The sequence below is a fragment of the Phycodurus eques genome, chromosome 12 (assembly GCF_024500275.1).
Source record: "Phycodurus eques isolate BA_2022a chromosome 12, UOR_Pequ_1.1, whole genome shotgun sequence".
NCBI classification, from domain to species: domain Eukaryota; kingdom Metazoa; phylum Chordata; class Actinopteri; order Syngnathiformes; family Syngnathidae; genus Phycodurus; species Phycodurus eques.
Genome location: NC_084536.1, coordinates 8,429,892 through 8,449,467, shown reverse-complemented (window position 1 = coordinate 8,449,467; position 19,576 = coordinate 8,429,892). Strand labels below are relative to the sequence as shown.

Below are 19,576 nucleotides of genomic sequence, written 5' to 3'. Positions count from 1 at the left end.
CAAAAAAATTCAATTTGACAAGGAAAAACCAAAACAGGGTGAGGAACAGCTTCTGCAAAGAAGCTGTTAGACTATTAAACTCGAACAGTGCTCTGTAGCCCCGACATCAGCCCCCCCTTGCCTATTCATCCCTGCACAATGAACACTTCATTCTTTCAAGTCCAAAGGACCATGGCAATATATATGTAAAATAATATGTGCAATTCAAGCCTCTGGCATTTGTATTGTCGCTGCATCCAAACCCTTGCTCTCGTCTTATTTTATTTTTGTTTTTTTATTTCTATTTTACAAGTCTTGAGACTTAATGGGGTAATCTTGGACCTTGGGTATTTTAGGCCAGATCATGTGTATATGTGTTTTGGTATGACAATTAAAGTCCTTGAATCCTTGAAAATAATCGAGCATGGAAAAATACACCCAACAACAACAGCATGTCAAGAACAGCTGCAGCTCTGGTCGCATTACGACAAAATGTGGCCAGTGACATGCTCCTGCACATGCGTTACAACATGTGGCGTGCGAGCCACACTCTGTGGACACTGATGAAAGTTTCCTTGACGTGTGCACTTTTCTACCACAAAGCATTTTTGTTCCTTCAACGATGGAAACAACACGTTACATGTTGTCGCCATCACCAACAGACAATATTTACCCAACATCCTTTGACTGATAACCTATGTGTTGTCACCCTGCCTGCACTCAGTCTGTCAATGTGTGGGGACTTAAAAACAAAACTAAAAAAACTATGCTATTTATGTCTGTGTGCACCTATGCATGTGTATGTTGACACTTGTGCAGTGAAAAGAGATCGAGAGAGAGAGAGAGAGAAAGCGAGAACGTAACATATTGTAAAAATTAACGTGAAAAAAGTTGGAATTTTCTCGGGGGGAAAAAAAATCATAATCTTATGAGTGAACATTGAGAAAAACCTAACATTATATTTATTGTTATTATTTATTATAAGTATTTGGTCAATAACAAAAGTTAATCTATAGGTATATATATATATATATATATATATATATATATATATATATATATATATATATATATATATTTGCAAGAGTCAACAATGGGAAAATTGTGGCAATACAAGGAAAGTAGTCTTTTAGATTTTTTTTTTAACGAAAAACCCTTGACATAAGTTATTTAATATTATCCACACGAAAACAACAACATTACGAAAAAAAAAAGTTGGAACTTGGAATGAATCCACAATTTCATAAAGTAAGGATTTTGTAAGAAAAACCTAACATAACGAGGAAAAAAGGTGAAATTTTACGAGAAAAAAAGACAACATTTCACAACAAATTTGTAAATTTACAAGAAAAAAAGTCAATTTAAAAAGAGTAAACTGAGAACATTGTAATAATACAAGGAAAAAAAGTTTTAGCTAAAAAACATTACAAGATATAAATTGCAACTTGAAATAAATCCATACTTTGAAGATAAATAAAGGGACTAAAGTAATAATTTAAGAGAAAGCCTAATGTCACAAGAGGAAAAAACTAACTTTCAAGAAGTTGTATTTTTATGTGAAAAAAAACACGATTTTACAATACTGAGAAAAACATAATCCAAAAAGTGTTTTTTTTTTTTTTTTTTAAAGAACATTACAAGAAATAAGTTGTAATTTTATGTTTAAAAAAAAAAACAATTATGACTTTTAAGCTGTAACTTAAAACTAAGCCAATTTTTTAAGACCTCTTAATTTCACAACAAAGCTATAATTTGATTTAAAAAACAAGTCCTCATTTTTCGAAAGAGACGTAATTTTACAAGCTACGTTCTATGATGAGGAAAGTTATCGCTTCAGGAGAATATACAGTGGTGATAACATTTTGCGCAAAAAAGTCTGAATTTTTCAAGACTAAAGTCATAATTTAACGCCAAAGTTTTAATTTGACAAGAGAAAAAAAAAAAATCCTACTTTTACAACAGTTATAATTTCACTATAAAAAAGTCAACAATAACAGAAAAATTTAACATTACTCTAGACATAAAAAAAATAAAAAAAGTCACAAGGGGAAACCAGGATAGTGCCCCACTAGGTCAAAACCCATTGATGAATTTTTATTTTTTTAATATGAATCCTAATTTCTCGTGTAAAATGCGTATACCCCCCACATTATTCTTTCACATTGTACAAATGTTCGTATACCTGGGGGATATGAAATAGCTGTACTCTGATTCCAATAAGATATTTAATGTCTAATGTTACAAATGTATATAGGAGGCGGGGTACACCCTTAACTGGTTGCCAGCCAATCGCAGGGCACATACAAACAAACAACCATTCGCACTCACATTCACACCTACGGGCAATTTAGATTTGTCAATTAACCTACCATGCATGTTTTGGGAGGAAACTGGAGTGCCCGGAGAAAACCCACACAGGTACGGGTAGAACATGCAAACTCCACACAGGCGGGGCCGGGGATTGAACTCCGCTCCTCAGAACTGTGAGGCAGACGCTCTAACCAGTCGGCCTCTGCCTCTCTCTGCCTCTCTCTCTCTGCCTCTCTCTCTCTCTCTATATATATATATAATATATTATTATTATTATAATATATTATTATATTATTATATATATATATATATTATTATTATTATTATTATTATATAATAATAATAGGTGAAAATGTTGCTTAAGCAGTCCGGCACACCAAAAACTAACGTGTGGAATACATTAAACTGCCTTTAGTTCCGTAGGGGAATTATGTCAACCCACCACCACAGTACTTTCATTCCAATATCATACATAATGGCTAATGTTACAAATGTATATACAAACCCCAATTCCAATGGAGTTGGGATGTTGTGTAAAACGTAAATAAAAACAGAACACAATCATTTGCAAATCCTTTTCAACCTACTCTATATTCAATTGAATATACTACAAGGACAAGATATTTAAAGTTCAAACTGTTAACGTTATGATTTTTTTTTTTTTGCAAATATAAACACATTTTTAATTTGAGGCCTGCAACAAAAAAGGTGGGACAGGGGCATGTTTACCACTATGTTATATCACCTTTTAACCATACTCAATAAACCTTTGGGAACTAAGGACGCTGATTGTTGAAGCTTTGTTGGTGGAATTCTTTCCCAATCTTGCTTGATGTGCAACTTAAGTTGCTCAACAGTCCGGGGCCTCCGTTGTTGTATTTTGCGCTTCATAATACGCCTCCCATTTTCAAAGGGAGACAGGTCTGGAATGCTGGCAGGCCACTCTAGTAATCACTCTTACTACAAAGCCACGCTGTTGTAACACATGCAGAATGTGGCTTGGCATTGTCTTGCTGAAATAAGCAGGGACGTCCCTGAAAAAGACATTACTTGGATGCTGACAGACCATCCCGATTGGAAGCTAATCGGCCACTGGCCATGGTGGGTTCGGTGGTGACTGAGTGGGAAGCTAATCATTTGTGGGGGGCGGAGGGCGGTAGACGGACTGTCTCTCCCGATCGGATACTAATCATCGATGGAGAAGCGCGGCCCGGTACCAAATGGCCCACGGCCCTGCCCGATGATTGGGGAACACTGCTCAAGAGGGTATTATACATGAGACATAATTGTAATGTACATCCATAAGTGTGTATTGTTAAAATGTTAAGGCCTCAAATGGAAGCTTATGAAACCTGTTGCAACAAATGCAAGCTTCTGAAAACAACACAGTCGTGGTCATGCAACAAAGGTGAAGACAACAAAGTTGTAGTTACGCAACAGAGACAGGAACATTCCCTATATAAACAAGAGAGACACGTAGCTCGGGCTTGAACTGCAAGATCCACTCCAAGTGGTGACAGGCATACGAGACCAGAAGCTTCTGTAAGTGTGATTTTGTCTATGTAATAAAAATCCTGTGCTAAACTCTCACCAACTCGCCTTGCAGATGAACTCGGATTCTCTTGCACACAACGGGAACGAGACGTCCCTCCCGAGGGGCCTAGGGCTACCCAAAAGCGGACTGTGTGTGCGCGCGCACGTGGAAGTTTGTGTACCTGATATAGTGACGAGGACATTGAGTCCCTCCAACACGTCCATTTGCTGGAAACGTCTTCGGTTGATGAGCGGGTAAACTTTACCCTGACCGCTGCGATCCAAAAGCATCAGACCACTCTCGGTGCCCACCAGCAAGTTCACCCCTGTAACAAAATACAGAACCTAAAATAGAAGGCAACATCGCCACCCGCTGGGCGAGGACAGACTCGCAGGATAAAGCCATCAAGTGAAAAGGTTGATTGTATTTTTCGAGAATATAGAAAAAAAGCCACAACGGTAAAGTCTTTTTTGTAATTTAACAAAAAAGAATAATGTAATTTTACAAGAATAAAATTGTAACATTAAGGGATAAAGGTCAGCATTGTGGGAGGACTAGCAACATTACAAGGAAAAAAATAAATAAAAGTTAAAATTTTTATGACAGTAAATTTGCCCTTCCCATGGGCTCACCACCTGTGGGAGGGGCCATAATGTTAAGAAAAATTTAACATTGTGAGAAAATGGTTGTAATTTACATGAGGGAAACAATGCATGGTTTTATAAGAGCAAAGTCATAATTTTCAAAGGATAAAGTCTTAAAATTTGAAATAAATTTAATTTTACAAAAAAACAAAAAACAAAGTTGGAGCATTACTAGAAAAAGAAATGGTTTACATTATGAGAGCATTAGCATTACGAGAAAAACTGATTGTTTTCAGAACACTATAGTTTTTGTTGTTGTTTTTTTTTGTTTTTTGTTTAAATTTCACTGGATTAATTTTACGAGAAAACATTTCTGGGCATTACCATAAAAAAGTACAATACAATACATTCTGAAGAAAAAAAGATGTTGCAGTACGAGGAATATTTTTTACTTTGACAAGGAATAAATACGCCATTTTACAAAAATAATAATTGCTGAGTTTATTAAATATCAAAGTCAATATAGTCAATTTTATATTTTTTCACAAATTGATACTATTGGTCTGTCCCCACTTTGTCTGTTATTTTTACACATATTAACCAATTTAAAGTGGTGAAACTAGGTTAAGAACAAATCTAATGATGCTCTTCAATGCTCAAAATGTCTGAAAAGTGTCGTGAACCTATTTCTTCATTCTGTGGAAGCGGTGCGTCGTAATAGTCACCTATATTCAAAGTCTGGATGTTTTGTATACAATAAAATAATAGTAGTGTTATGAGGAGGCTGTTTTGTTAAAACCAAACACTGTAATGCTTCATTGCAGAAGGACGCTCGTCAGCCTTCGAGGTAAGTTTGCACGCACTATAATATGCGGGGTTAGTCGACTCATTGGTGTGTTTGTTGCAACGGTCATGGCTCTTAGACCTTTGAAAAACGGGACATGACATTACATAGGCAATTGTGAGATATTAAAGGCTTTTTGTACGGTCGGGGCTCGGTGTGACCGCAGACCTTGATGTGCACGGCTGCCGTCCAGCGCCATATTCGTACGATTTTAATCAATGACCGTGTAATAAATTAGCAATTTTTCTCACATTGAATTAGCGATTGAACATAATTTTTAGGTGATGTGTTGGTGTGAGCGAGCGAAGTAGATGATAGCAAAGGTAATGAATTTCCTGCAGCTCAACCAGGTCAAAACCAAGGTTTTAGTCATTGGTCCTGAATGAGGGTGAAATAAACTTTTGGCCAATTTACCCAATTTTAATCTCTCATAATATGTAAAGAAACTGGGTGTCATTTTTTAATCTTGAGTTTATTTTTATTCCACATACCTGTATTAAAAACGTTATGAAGTTTTGTTTTTAATCATCTTAATTAAGAACATAGCCAGAGTCCGGCCATTTCTCTCTCAATCTAACAAGGAAGGTGTCTCTGCGTAGGGGTAGGAGGGGCAGGTCTTTTCTTTACGGATGTGATTTGTTGTATTTTTGGTGAAGCACTTTGTGTTGCGTTTTTATGTATGAAAAGTGCTGTACAAATAAATGTTGATTTGATAATATCAACTTGAACAAAGCGGTGTTTGGGAACTTAAGCAGTTTTTTTCCCCTGAAAAGTAGTGGTTTTGGTAGAAACAAGGATTCCGCCCAACAGCGACGATATGTATATACTATACAGTATGACTATATAATTTTGACATCCGTTTTGTACAAAATGCAAACTTTTCTCTTAGTATTACGCTCTTACTCTCTATTCTCTTAGTATAACTTTTCTCTTAGCTAATGGTTTACAGGCATAATAGCACCATCCCTCTCACCCCAGAGTGCTGCACATAAGATTTCCGAGTTGAACCTCTTCTTGTACTTGCGGATCTCCGGCGTATCACTCTGTGGACGCGTGTTAACCGGGTTGACATTGACCACGGAACCTTTGCGCGATGGGTCCGCCCTCAGCGCCTCCGCCAGACGAGCGTCGTTGCCGTAGCCTTACAAAAACAAACCCAGAATGACATAGAAGCCACTTTAAACAACATGTTAAACGCAGTCAGAATTTCGTCAGAATAAAGTTGTAATGTTAAAAGAGATTAACATTCTGAATAAAAAAAGGTAAAGATAAAAGTATTAATCCTACAAGATAAATGTTTCTAAAAAGTCAAATTTCATGACAATAAACTAGGAAGAAAATATAGCATTACCAAAAAAGTCAGACTATTAGTCGAAAAAAAAAAGAAAAACGGGAACAAAATCCAACTTTCACAACAATGTCAGGAAAAAAGTAAAAAACAAAAACGTCAAAAAAATTGTAATTTTACACAAAATTTACTATTTTGCAAAATACTTACACAATACAAAAAGACCTAATTTTAAGAAAGTTGTAATATTATGAGGAAAATAAGTAATTCTCCAAGAAAAAAACAACAACATTGTAAGAAACTGTCCAAATTTTATAACACCTGTATTTTTTAGGAAAAATATGACATAACGACAAAAGTAAAACTTTTACAACAATTTTATGAGAAAGTGTGAGAGAAAAATGTGAGCAGGAGAAAAAACAAATGTGAGCAGGAGAAAAAGTCGGACGTTTACGAGGAAAAAAAGTTGACATTGAGAAAAACATCATTTGGAGAAAAAAGTAAAAATTTACGACATTTATAATTTCACGAGAAATAAAATGAACAAATACAAAAACTGAGAGGTCAAACAAAATAATTTCTTTCACACGATAAAAATTTAAAACATGAGAAAACTAACAGAGAAAGTCCTAATATATAGATGAAGTTATACGTTTAGAAGACAACAGATTGATGTAATGTTTCAAAGAGGTAGTTCCTGTAGGGGCCAGCTGGTGTCGCCAAACTTACCAACATTGTTGAGGGCGCTGCCCGCTGAGGGCGACACTTGCAGCAGACGCGGGTCGATGAACGGCGTGAATGACGACGAAGACTTGTGTTTCTGCATGTTGTTGCTCGACTGACTCTGCAGGGGGTGCACACACACAACCACACACACACACACACACACACACACACAAATTTAAAAATGTAATAAAAAAAATCATTTGACCGTGGCGACTATTTATCAAAACAATAAAAACAGGAAAATGATCAGGATGAGGACACATGCATACACAACACAATGGTTCATTCCAGGAAGTGCAAACAAAATTGTGGATTGGACAAAATGGTTGACAAATTACCCATCCTATTCCTTCTGTGGACTGCTGCAATATTTTGACATTTAAAGTTCATTGAAACTCACCAGAAATCTTCTCCCCCGTGCCTCATATTGATGGCTATGAGAGATATTGTACACGAGTCAGTTTATTAAGTACACTTACGTCATGGGAATATCGCCAGAACTATGTCGTCAAATGGTTAATTTTACCGGAATAAAATTGTAAAATTGTGGATCAGAAAAGTTGCAACAATAAGATATAAGCGATAAAAAATCATAACATGAAGGAAAGGGTTGCAACACTATGAGAAAATAGGCCGTTATATACTAACTAGATTATTTTTTTTACAAGAAAAAAGTCGTAATTTTCACAAGAAAAAACATGACAAAAGTATATCTTACAAGAATAAAGTCATAATTTTACAAAAGGGGTAACATTACAAGAATAAGGCTGTATTATTACAAGAATTACAAGAATAAGGTTGTGAGTTTGCGAGAACAAAGTAGTATTTTTATAGGACAAAGTCGTAATTTCACAAGTCATAATTTAATGAGCATGAAGTCTTATTTAATGAGTGTTAGCATTATACAAGTATAAAGTTGTAATTTACTAAAACAAAAAAGGTGTAACATTACGAGAACAAATTACTACCATTTTGAGAATAGTCATAATTGAATGAGAATAAAGTACCATAATTTCTTGTATAATACAGTGGGTACGGAAAGTATTCAGACCCCCTTAAATTTTTCATTCTTTGTTGTATTGCAACCATTGGCTAAATAAAATCATTTAAGTTCATTTTTTTTCCCACATTAAAGCTGCAGTGATAGTTGACTTTCTCGAACTTTCTCCCATCTCCCGACTGCATCTCTGGAGCTCAGCCACAGTGATCTTTGGGTTCTTCTTTACCTCTCTCACCAAGGCTCTTCTCCCGCGATTGCTCAGTTTGGCTGGACGGCCAGCTCGAGGAAGGGTTCTGGTCGTCCCAAACGTCTTCCATTTCAAGATTAGGGAGCCCACTGTGCTCTTAGGAACCTTAAGAGCAGCAGAATATTTCTTTGTAACCTTGGCCAGATCTGAGCCTTGCCACAATTCTGTCTCTGAGCTCTTCAGGCAGTTCCTTTGACTTCATGATTCTCATTTGTTCTGACATGCATTGTGAGCTGTAAGGTCTCATATAGACAGGGGTCTGGCTTTCCTAATCAAGTCCAATCAGTATAATCAAACACAGCTGGACTCCAATGAAGGTGTAGAACCATCTCAAGGATGATCAGAAGAAATGGACAGCACCCGAGTTCAATATATGAGTGTCACAGCAAAGGGTCTGAATACTTATGGCTGCGTGATATTTCACTTTCTTTTTTAATAAATCAGCAAAAATTTCAAGTTTTTTTCTGTCAATATGGGGTGCTGTGTGTACATTAATGAGGAAAAAATTAATTTAAATGATTTTAACAAATGGCTGCAATATAACAAAGACTGAAACATTTAAGGGGGTCTGAAAACTTTCCGTACCCACTGTAAAGACATGTAATTGTATGAGAATAAAGTTGGAATTTTACGAGAATAAAATCATAATTGTACAAGAATATTGTAGTAATTTTATGAGGACAATATGGTGACTGCGGATAAAGCCATTATTTTACAAGCGTGAAGTAATTTTATGTGGAACTGGGTACCATTATGAGAATAATATAGTAATTTCATGAGACTAAAGTCATAATTTTATGACAAAAATGGAAAGGTTTGTCAGAATAAAGCAGTAATAAGTAAGTAACAAGACTTACGTAGCAATTAAAGGCAAATAAAGTAGAACATTTTAAAAGAATAAAGTTGTAATTTAAATTTTATTTAGTCTTATAATTACATAATGTAATTTTTTCACGTTTTAATTGTGAATTTCCCCAATGTAGGACTATTATTTAACTAAAATGAGGTAGTAATTTTAAAGGAATAAAGTAGTGACTTTAAGAGGATAAAGTAGTTATTTTACAAAAGTTTTTTTCCCTATTGGGTTATGGCTGTTTCGTGACAATATGGTCACAGTGACAACATGTTCTCTAGTTTGGACCAGAGACATAATCCTATTACCAGAGCGCACCCGCCGCACAGTTGCGTACCTCAATGAGGAGGGCGAGCTTGTCCAGGGGACTTTGAGGGGACGCGATGGGACTGGCCAGACCGGAGGAGGAGGAGGATGGGGAGGACGGGGAGGAGGAAGGGGAGGAATGCTGGCTCTGCTGGATCAGGTCTGGCAGGAGGTGGATGCGGCCTGCAAAACCGTTCCGCTCGGCCTGCTGCTGCTGCTGATGATGGTGGTGTTGTTGTTGTTGTAGGTGGTGGTGGTGGTGATGAAGGGGGCTGGGGGTATGCTGGGCGAGGCCCGGGCTGGACACTGAGCCAGCGGGCCTCTTTTTGTGCTCGCTCTGGAAGTAGAAAGAGGGGTACACCACTTGGCCGCTACACACGTTACGGAGCAGCTCGGGGGGAGGGAAGGTGTTAGCTATGCTACGGTGGCTACCCTACAGGCGGGAAAAAATGCCAAGTTAGTTTGTTAATTTAAATAAATAAAAGATTATACTTAATTATTAGTAACAACCAGAGAAGTCATCATTTTAGAAAAAAGTCCTAATTTTACAAGGAAACTTCTAATTTCACTAGATAAGTTGATTCTACAAGAAATGTTTTTCTAACTTTACGAGAATAAAGTCCTAATTTTACGAAAAAAGAAAAACATACCAGAAAAAGTCCCCGTTTCAAAAAAACTACGTAGATTTTTAAAACATGTTTTACGTTATGAGCATAAAAGTCAACAAAGAGAAAAATGTATGAGAAAAATTCCAAATAAAGAGAAAAACTTAACATTACAAGAGCAAGTCTAATTTTTCAGACAAAACCCAAGCTAGTTGGTTAAAAAAAAAAAAAAAAAAAAACGTTTTATTTGTAACAACCACACTCATGAGAAGTCATCGTTTTACCAGAATAAAGGAGTGACGCTACAAGAAAAAAAATTATTTTACAAGAAAAGAATAAAGGATACAATAGTTGTAATTTTACAAGGAAAAAAGTTCTAACACTATGAAAAAGGTCCTAGTATTTATGACATTTATGACAATTAAGTTGTAATTTTACAAGAATTAAGTCCAAATTTTATGACAAGACAATGCTGAGACTAAAGTCATTAGGTTGCTGAAATATTGACAACCCGAAGAAAAAAAAATTAACGAGAAAAAAGTCAACATTTTCCAACAATTAAAGTATAATGCTACTAGAATAAAAGATAAATAATAAAAAATTACCAGGACAATTGTACTAGATAAAAGTCTTACATTTTAGGAGAGTTTTATGAAAAACAAATACAAGCAAAAAAAAAACATTACGAGGCAACATGAAGAGAAAAAATTAACATTACGAGACAAAGTTGTAATTTTTCGAAAAAGCCATTATTTAAAGAGGAAATGAAAATAAATATATTTACGTATTTTACAAGAAAACTGTATTTTACAGCAATTAAGGTGCAACACAACGAGAATTAAGACATACTTATATGTGTCTTAATTTTAATGACTGACAAAATTTTACGAGAATAACGTTATAATACTAATTTTAAGTCTTAATTCTATGACAAAAGATTATCACTAAGAAAAGTAATAAGTTTACATGAAGAAAAGTTGTAACGTGAGAAAAACGTAAGTTGTAATTGTACAAGACATACACAACATGACAAGAGAACCCAAATTCCATCCATCACCCATTCTCTGTACCGCTTATCCTCAGTGTGTGTGCTGGCGCCTATCCCACAACTTCCTTGTGTGTTTTTGACATACTTGGGAAATAAAGAGGATCCTGAGTCTGATTCTGAGCTGGCCGCCAGCCAATCGCAGGGTACATATAGACAAACAACCATTCACTCACAGTCACATCTATGGACAATTTAGAGGCTTGTATTAACCTACCATGCATGTTTTTGGAATGTGTGAGGAAACCGGAGTACCCGGAGAAAACCCACAGACACAAGGAGAACATGTAAATTTCACACATGAAGGCCAGAGCCTGGATTTGAACCCACAACCTCAGAACTGTGAGGCAGTAGTGCTAACCAGTCCACCAATGTTAATAACTGTGTTAGTGTCGTGATGTGAGTTTGTGGCATTAGCATCATTCCGTATTTAACGTACAGCAAAACAATCAACACGGCATGCAAACAAAAAGCGGGACAACAGGAGAGAGAGGTGTGGAATGAGCAAATATAAAATCTAACTCAACGAGGTGATGCAAACATGCAAGGTGACAAATGTTTTTGGACATGGGTACCTGTCGGACTACCAGGGTGCTGTCTTTGCACGGCGTGGAGCCTGCGTCGCTCTCACCCTCGTCGTGGACAATCATCGTCTTCACCGACTCTGTCTCGCCATTACTCAGCCGGGACGACCTGCCCATGAGGAGACCATAAATAGTTGAAACGAGAAATGCACTTTAGTAGATGACCACAGTTCCAGAATGAGTTGGAATTGAACAAAAATAAAAAAATGACTCATTAGAAGTTGACGCATGGTCAAAATCGTTAGTTTGCTGTTAGTAAAAATGCTGTTTAATTGTAACTGGAAACACACTGTCATCGATGACCACACTGTTTTATGGTCACAAATCATTCAGAATTGAACCAAAGACTTTCATTTTTGTCTATGATACTGCATATCAGGTTTCATCATGTCATAAATAAAAGGAATCTAATTTTTGTTGGCGATGTAAGTACCATAACAGGATTCATAATGTCATTAATCAGCCAGAACTGAACTATTTTCTTGCTTATACTGATGTATCAGTACTATACTGGATTTCATAACGTCATAATTTGCGATTGAACAAAACTGACATTTTATTTATTAGCAATAATGTCATAAAATGCTCAACATTTACAATGTTGTTTATACTGTGTCTTAAGTACCATCTTGAGTTTAATAATTTCATAATCTGTCAAATAATGACACACATTTTTGTTTCTACTATACATGTACCATAGCCAGTTTCATGTCATTCAGAACTGAACAAAGATATGTTTAGGGGGTGAAAGTAAGCAATAGTGTCCTAAATCAAATCATTTTTTGTTTGATACTGAACAAGTGCCGATTTCATATTGGACAAATACATTTTTTGTTTATAGTATTGTATGTCTTAAGTACCACATCAGGGTTTTATTATGTCTTAAATCAGTCAATCAAGCAAAAATCTCATTTTGTACGATGTATAAGGGTCGTTTTCATATAAACCAATAGAGTTAAGACATGGCCCACTGAATTTCCTTTTGAAAATTTATTTTACTGAAGAGTATTTAAATTATTGGCAGTTTTTATCCATCAAAATATCATAATTGGTTCTCAGAAAAAAAATTCGAATTAATTTTCAAACTATTAATGCCAAAATGTCTTTGTTAGGTCTCCGAAATGGTTTCATGATTTGCAATTTTGGATATATAGGATTTTTCTCCTATTCCTTTCCCATGAAAACTAACATAATATGCATCTTAAGTGTCCTCCTTTTTTGGGTTATTATTCAAATTGGCTGTTGACTTTGGCTGTTATGTTTTTATTCTAGTCACTGATGGTGTAGTGGTACACTCGCCTGAGTTTGGTGCAGCCAGCATGGGTTCAGTTCCCACTCAGTGACTGTGTGAATGTGAGTGCGAATGGTTGTCCGTGTCTATATGTGCCCTGCGACAGACTGGCAATCAGTTCAGTGTGTAATCCCCCTTTCGCCCAAAGTCAGCTGCGATAGGCTCCAGCGCCCTGCGACCCTGAACAGGATAAGCAGTGTTGAGAATGGATGGATGGATGGATGGATGTTTTTACTCTGCTACTGCTCTGAACCCTTCTTCAACCATGAGTGGGCCGAAGAAAAAGGTCGGCAGTGAGTGCAGAGTGTTTAATATAGAATTGACTACTAAATACTTTTTCACTGAAGTCCGGTCAAAGGCTGTATTTCTAATTTGTTAAGAAACCATTGCGGTTTTAGAGGAATATAACATCAGCCGTCACTTTTCTACCAAGCATGCTGATTATGCTAACAGCCAATCAACGCAGGAACTGATGGCTACAGCTCAGTGCTTAAAATCAAGCAAGCTCAGCAAAACACCTTTATCTGACAAACTGCCATCCAAGATTCAGTCACACAAGTCCCTGAAACAGCGCCACGGGAGCTGCAGATGGAACTGATTGATATCCAATTTTATACTGTTTTAAAAGAGAAGTTCAACTCCCAAACTGGATGAGTTTTATGCTTCATCAAGCGCAGACAAATTTCCAAAGGTCCGCAAGATGGCACAGAGGATGCTGGTGGTGTTTGGCTCTACATGTGTGTGAGAACAGACTTTTATGTGATGAACACCAACAGAAGATCCTGCAGATCCCAGCTGAGTGATGAACACCTCAGATGTGTTCTGAGTATTGCCACAACAAAACTAACACCAGACTTTGATGTACTGGCAAAAAGGTGATCAACAAAACACTGTTCCCATTAAAAGTAAAAGTATTAACACTACAATGCCTTTTTTTGTTTATTTTTTTATATGTAAGCATCTGGTTCTGGCTTGGCCCGCCTGTCAAATTGTAAAAGTCAATGTGGCCCCTGAGCCAAAAAGTTTGCCCACCCCTGGTATGTAACAAGGGTTCCCAATAATTCGAGGTAGCCTTGGTAGATTACGCAATGGTATTCTATTTTTTTTTTAATTTATTTTATTGCCGGAGCGGGAGGCAAGACACACCGTTGCTACGGGCATTGTTTGGCGTCAATGTGACGGGAGCTCTGTGTGTGTGTGTACAACACCGCATGCGTGGGACGGAGGTGCGCTACCGAGCAAGTGTCTTGTGGCACATGTGTAGCGATGGTGACCGGGAATAAATTATAGTGAGCCAAAGCGTGTCCTCTGCAAGGAACAAATGTGCGGTACAATAGAAATTTAGAACAAAGACAGCACTTGTGCACGCTATCTTGAACCGGGGGTTCTGCGATTGTCCCGCCCATCCACTACATTCATTTTTATTGAGACTGTTGGGCATGAGCACTCATTAAAATAAAATCATACCTCGCTGAATCTTTTAGCGATTTTCATGCGGTTTGGTATGTTACAAATGTCAGACATGGCTACAATACAAAAAAAATGTGTGCATTGAAAATGTTTCTTTACTCAAAAAATTATTACTTTAAAGGCAATAGTAAGTTGAAAAACAGTCTCCAGTTAGATGCATGACACCCACATACTGTATATCCAATATTCTATTTTAAACACACATAAATAAACATACATTATATAGTATGTACAGTATACACACACACACTATATATATATATATAAGCATTTTTGGTGTAGGTAGATCATTTTGAGTAAGTCATTTGAAAAGTAGCTCTCAAGGCAAAAAAGTGTGGCCGCCCTGATATAGATTATAGATTATAGATTATGTGGTGCACATACACAGCTCTGGAGTCCTCCGGGCCTGAGGTGGACTCTTCGCCACCCTCCTGGTCCACCTCCTCGTCGTCGTCATCGTCTGTGGTATCCGAATCCTCGCTGGACGACGAGTAATCAGTCACCTTGTTGGGGGGGCGGATGTCGTCCGCCGCACGGAGTTCTTTAGCCAGCGCAGTCAGGTCCTGCTGGGTTAAAAAAAAAAAAAAAAAAACTAAATTTTAAAAAATGGGATCAAAGTTCACACTCGGTTAGCTGGAAACAGGGAGCTGTTAGACAGAAGCAGGGTTATTCCAAGGCACGCCAGCCAATAAGTCAGAAGATGAAGCGGCGTAACTGCGGGAGGCAAAGTTAGTGAGTTATTCCAAACAGTGACATAAATGTTAAAAGTTGACACATGGTTAGAATTGTCCAAAGATGACAGAAGGTAACAAGCTAGAAGTTGGAAGAAAATTGGAAGAAATTGCCAGAAGTTGACATGGGAGGGGCGTGGGGTGGGTGGAGGGTTATCGGCAAGTTGAGACGTGGTAAAGATAGCTCGAGGTTGACACTCGGTTAAAAAAACAGCTAGAAGTTGATAGGGTAAATATTTGAGAAGTCAACATGGTTTACTCACCAGAAGTTGAAACATGGTCAAATTGCAAGAAGTTGACACATGGTCGAATTGAAATACTGGTAGTCAATTTAGAGAGATTTCTACCATGCATCAACTTCTAACACATGGTAAAAGATTCTTATTGTAAAATTTCCAGTTGTCAATTTATAGCCATTTTTACAACGTGGCACCTCCAAACATATACTAAAAATCACTACAAGTTGATACGTGGTAAAAAGTACAAGTTAACAAATGGTGAAAAGCTAGGAGTTGACACATGGTCAAATTGAAATAGAAATGTCTTACCATGTGTCAGCTTCTAAAAAGTTCCCAAGTTGAAGATGGTAAAAATTTGCAATTGTCGATTTTGAGCAACTTATGTCAACTTTGATCACGTGGAAAAAAACCCTAGAAGTAGGGATGGTAAAACAATTGCTTGCAGTTGACACATGGTAAAAATCGCTATAAGTTCACATCAGGTAAAAAAGTTAGAGAAGAACTGAGTCAAGTATGGGACATTCCGAAGAGTTTATTGTTTGGTAGTGGGAAAGAAAAGACTGCGGCTCTATCTACGTGCTCTAGCTCTAGGTCAGCTAGCAGGCTAACTTCCTTGCTCACCGCTGGTCTGCCCGGCCTTGGCCTCTCCTCTGAGGTTTTCCCAGCGTTCTCCGGCCTCTGCAGGGGTGAGCTCTCTGATTTGGAGGAGGCTGGCACGGAGGAACGAGGTGTGGAAGAAGAAAAGTCGTTGACTTTTTTAGGGGTGGTTTTGTGGCAATAGCACGTATGTCGTTAGCACTCACAGCAGGGCCTGAACCGCTCTCCAGAGCCGGCCTGCGAGCTGGAGTTGCTGGACGAGCTGCTAGATGAACCGCTTGACCCACTAGCGTTGCCCGCAGACCTGGGAAGCATCTTCTCCACTCGCTCCCACAGCAGCCGAGGCTCGGCCGCACTGTACAACGAGGACACAACACACAGGTGCACAATTTAAGGATTTCTACTTGATTTCTATTGTGCATCTCGGCAGTTATTGCAAATAATTGGTGAGCGGAGTTAACAGATTAATGACATGTACTTACATTGTGTGTGCATTTGCCCATGCTAAGCGAACATTATTGGTTCTAGTTGTTCTGCATATTTGTATTGTTTAAGGTGGAAATTATTATTAGCTTATTCACCGCCATTGATGTCAATTTGTCAATCTTAGTTTATCGAAGATCGGTTCGATGAATTCAGCGAACTTGGTCCCGGTCCATCTGACGAGTGGTTGCGCTCATGGATTGCCCTGAAACAGCCGTGCTTCGTTACCAGAAGCCTCCAGAGTATCAGAGAATGTAAGGGCTAATCAAAGGACGAACCACCGCTATCTTAGCTTTAGTGACCAAAGCAATCCTCCCTTCTCTCCTTCAATCCGTATTACATGAACGCAATTCAGTCCCACTAGTTCAGATTAAAATGTAACATCTGTTGCCAGTACTGATTTGAATTTTTAATTTAGAGCTTTCAGCCATCGAACATCAATGAGCAGTGTGACTGAAAGGACAGAAAAAACAGACGTTCCTGCTCGATGCATGGAACATGGACCATAAAACAAAAGGGAGGACGGGGAGTGAAGTGCCGATGTGGAAGTCGAGGGACTGAGTTCAAGGGCCCCTTGCAATACTGACCCCCAAAGCAGGGTTGACGGACAGCTGGCCAAACACTTGCATTCCTAAAGCCCACCAGCGAGAAGGCGTTAATAAGGATCTGCTCATGAAAAGATCAGCGAAGTGAGACAAAATTGTGATGCAAATCCAGTCTTAAATAATAAATATATAAAAGTATCATAATTTTTCTCCTAGAAAAACCCAGTTATCTGTGTTACTTTTATGTTCAGACTTGATTCATCACCTTCATCTAAAGTGATCGATCTGTTAGTCATTACAGTGGTTTACAAACATGAATTTCAGGCTGGGTGAGACCCTTACACTCCTACCCATTGAAAAACATGTTTGACGAATATAGATGTTGGTGCTAGTAAAGGGTTGCATTCCAGTTGACAAATATAAACACCCAAGGCAGTGAACGAGGTCATAACTTGTGAGAGCAGCAATCACTTTAATCATATGTCACGTACTTCACGTGAAATAAATGTTTTTGGGCACTGTGGACTATTTCTAGTCATTGTGTTTATTTCTCTTGTGCAAGGGGACAGTTTTTATGAAGACCAGTTTGTTACCTGCCAGCGTTGCGGTTGACAGCGTGGCCGGTGTGTGGCACATTGCCATGACGATGAGGCGAGTCTCGCCTCGGCAACACCGGCGAGCGGGACGTTGTCCTGACGGGGACCTTTTATGTGACAAAAGCACCCACCAGTTCATACACACGTAAAGACAGATGGAAGCAACACGACATCCCATTGGGCCTCATCAAAGTGGCTCGCCACCAGCCGCCTTGTTTGCTGTGTACACGGAGGAAGGCTGTGTATTTGACACTCAAAACACAATGCAAGAAAAGGCGTGCACAAGAAAACTCAGGCCAGTTAGTGCAGCCTCTGGGAAAAGTCAAATAATTATTATTATATCATCTTTTTTTAAAGCAGTCAAAGCTTGCACAGTTGAGACGTGGCAATGATAGCTAGAAGTTGACACTTGGTTAAAAAACAAAACAAAAAATGGCATGTTTGTAGTCCATACGGAGGAATACTGTATGAAAGCACAATGCAAGAAAAGGAGTGTACAAGAAAACTTTTACTTATTATTATTATCATATCATTTTTTTTAAGCGGTCAAAGCTTGCACAGTTGAGACGTGCAAGCACGCTAATTCGCCTTAGTTAAGATAGCTTTGAAGTTGCCTCTTCATGAAATTTAATGTCTTGTGTCCAATTAGTAAAGATGCTTGTATAATTTTTGTTTACTGTACCAATGTTACTGAATTTATTAAATATCATAATGATTTTTAACAATGAATTTTTTTTGTTAATGAATGCTTTGTAATGTTATTTTTTTAAAGCAGTCAAAGCTTGCCTCGTAATGAAATGTAATGAATTGTAACTTTTATGACTCGGGTGCGATTAGTAAAAATGGTTGTATAATTTTTAGTTACCAATTAAATTTTAATGAATTTATTCAATGTCATTTTATTGATTTTTAAAAAAATAATTCTAACAATTTTATTGTATATTTTAATTAATGCTTTGTAAAATGTAGTTTTGTGCCAAAATGTTAATTAAACCTATATCATTAAAATGTGAATTTATTAATTAAAAATGTGAACTACTTTATTATATTAACCATCCATTGATTAAATGGTCTCCAAATCTGAGACCATGGTCCTCAGTCAGAAAAGGATGGATGGATGAATGATTAAATGGTGATATAAGATATATAAAATCTTAATTATAATGTATTAAACCTATTTAATAATAATTTATTTCATGATCGGTTTCTTTATTTCAGGAACCTTTTAATTATTACATGTCATTTGTAATGTATTTAATGTCATTTAAATGTTTGTCGTTTTTAGTAATTGAAAGTTGTAAAAAGTATTGTATTTCTTTTCAGAATTATTTAATGGCATAGATATGTATTGAAAGGCATTGTGTTTTTTAATTTATTGTAATTATTTTAATTTTAGTTTAAATTTTCTTCTTTCATATAACTATTTATTTTAAAGAATTAAAAAAATATTACGTAAAAAAAGCATTTTATGACTCAATGGACTTTTTAAAAGTATTTATTGCAATTTTTAAATTGCTATTGTACATAGTAACATTTTTGTTTATTAGGGTTAGACTAGATTTTTAAGCTTTTGATAGTTCTTATTATTTTATTCCCAGTTTTTAAACGCAACACTTTTGTTTTTGCTCCCATTTTTCGTGAGCTGGACGCCAAGATCTAAAACTTTTTCTACATAGACAAAAGGCCATTTCCCTCAAATATTGTTCACAAACCTGTCTA

The 19,576-nt window shown here is 37.1% G+C and overlaps 1 protein-coding gene across 13 annotated transcripts in view; it reads right to left on the bottom strand.

The window, feature by feature from the left end:
- Positions 1-19,576, bottom strand: part of LOC133410701 (mitogen-activated protein kinase kinase kinase kinase 4-like) — a 93,306-nt gene that overhangs the window by 10,198 nt on the left and 63,532 nt on the right. For 3 of the 13 annotated variants that reach the window (XM_061692164.1, XM_061692152.1, XM_061692155.1), the window contains 9 exons: positions 17,855-17,964; positions 16,440-16,588; positions 16,258-16,346; positions 15,051-15,229; positions 11,897-12,014; positions 9,703-10,104; positions 7,269-7,383; positions 6,225-6,392; positions 4,005-4,148 (listed from right to left, as the gene is read on the bottom strand). In XM_061692164.1, coding sequence (XP_061548148.1) covers positions 4,005-4,148; positions 6,225-6,392; positions 7,269-7,383; positions 9,703-10,104; positions 11,897-12,014; positions 15,051-15,229; positions 16,258-16,346; positions 16,440-16,588; positions 17,855-17,964 — 1,474 coding nt within the window. The other 10 variants (XM_061692163.1, XM_061692153.1, XM_061692151.1 and 7 more) reach the window with 7 other exon arrangements.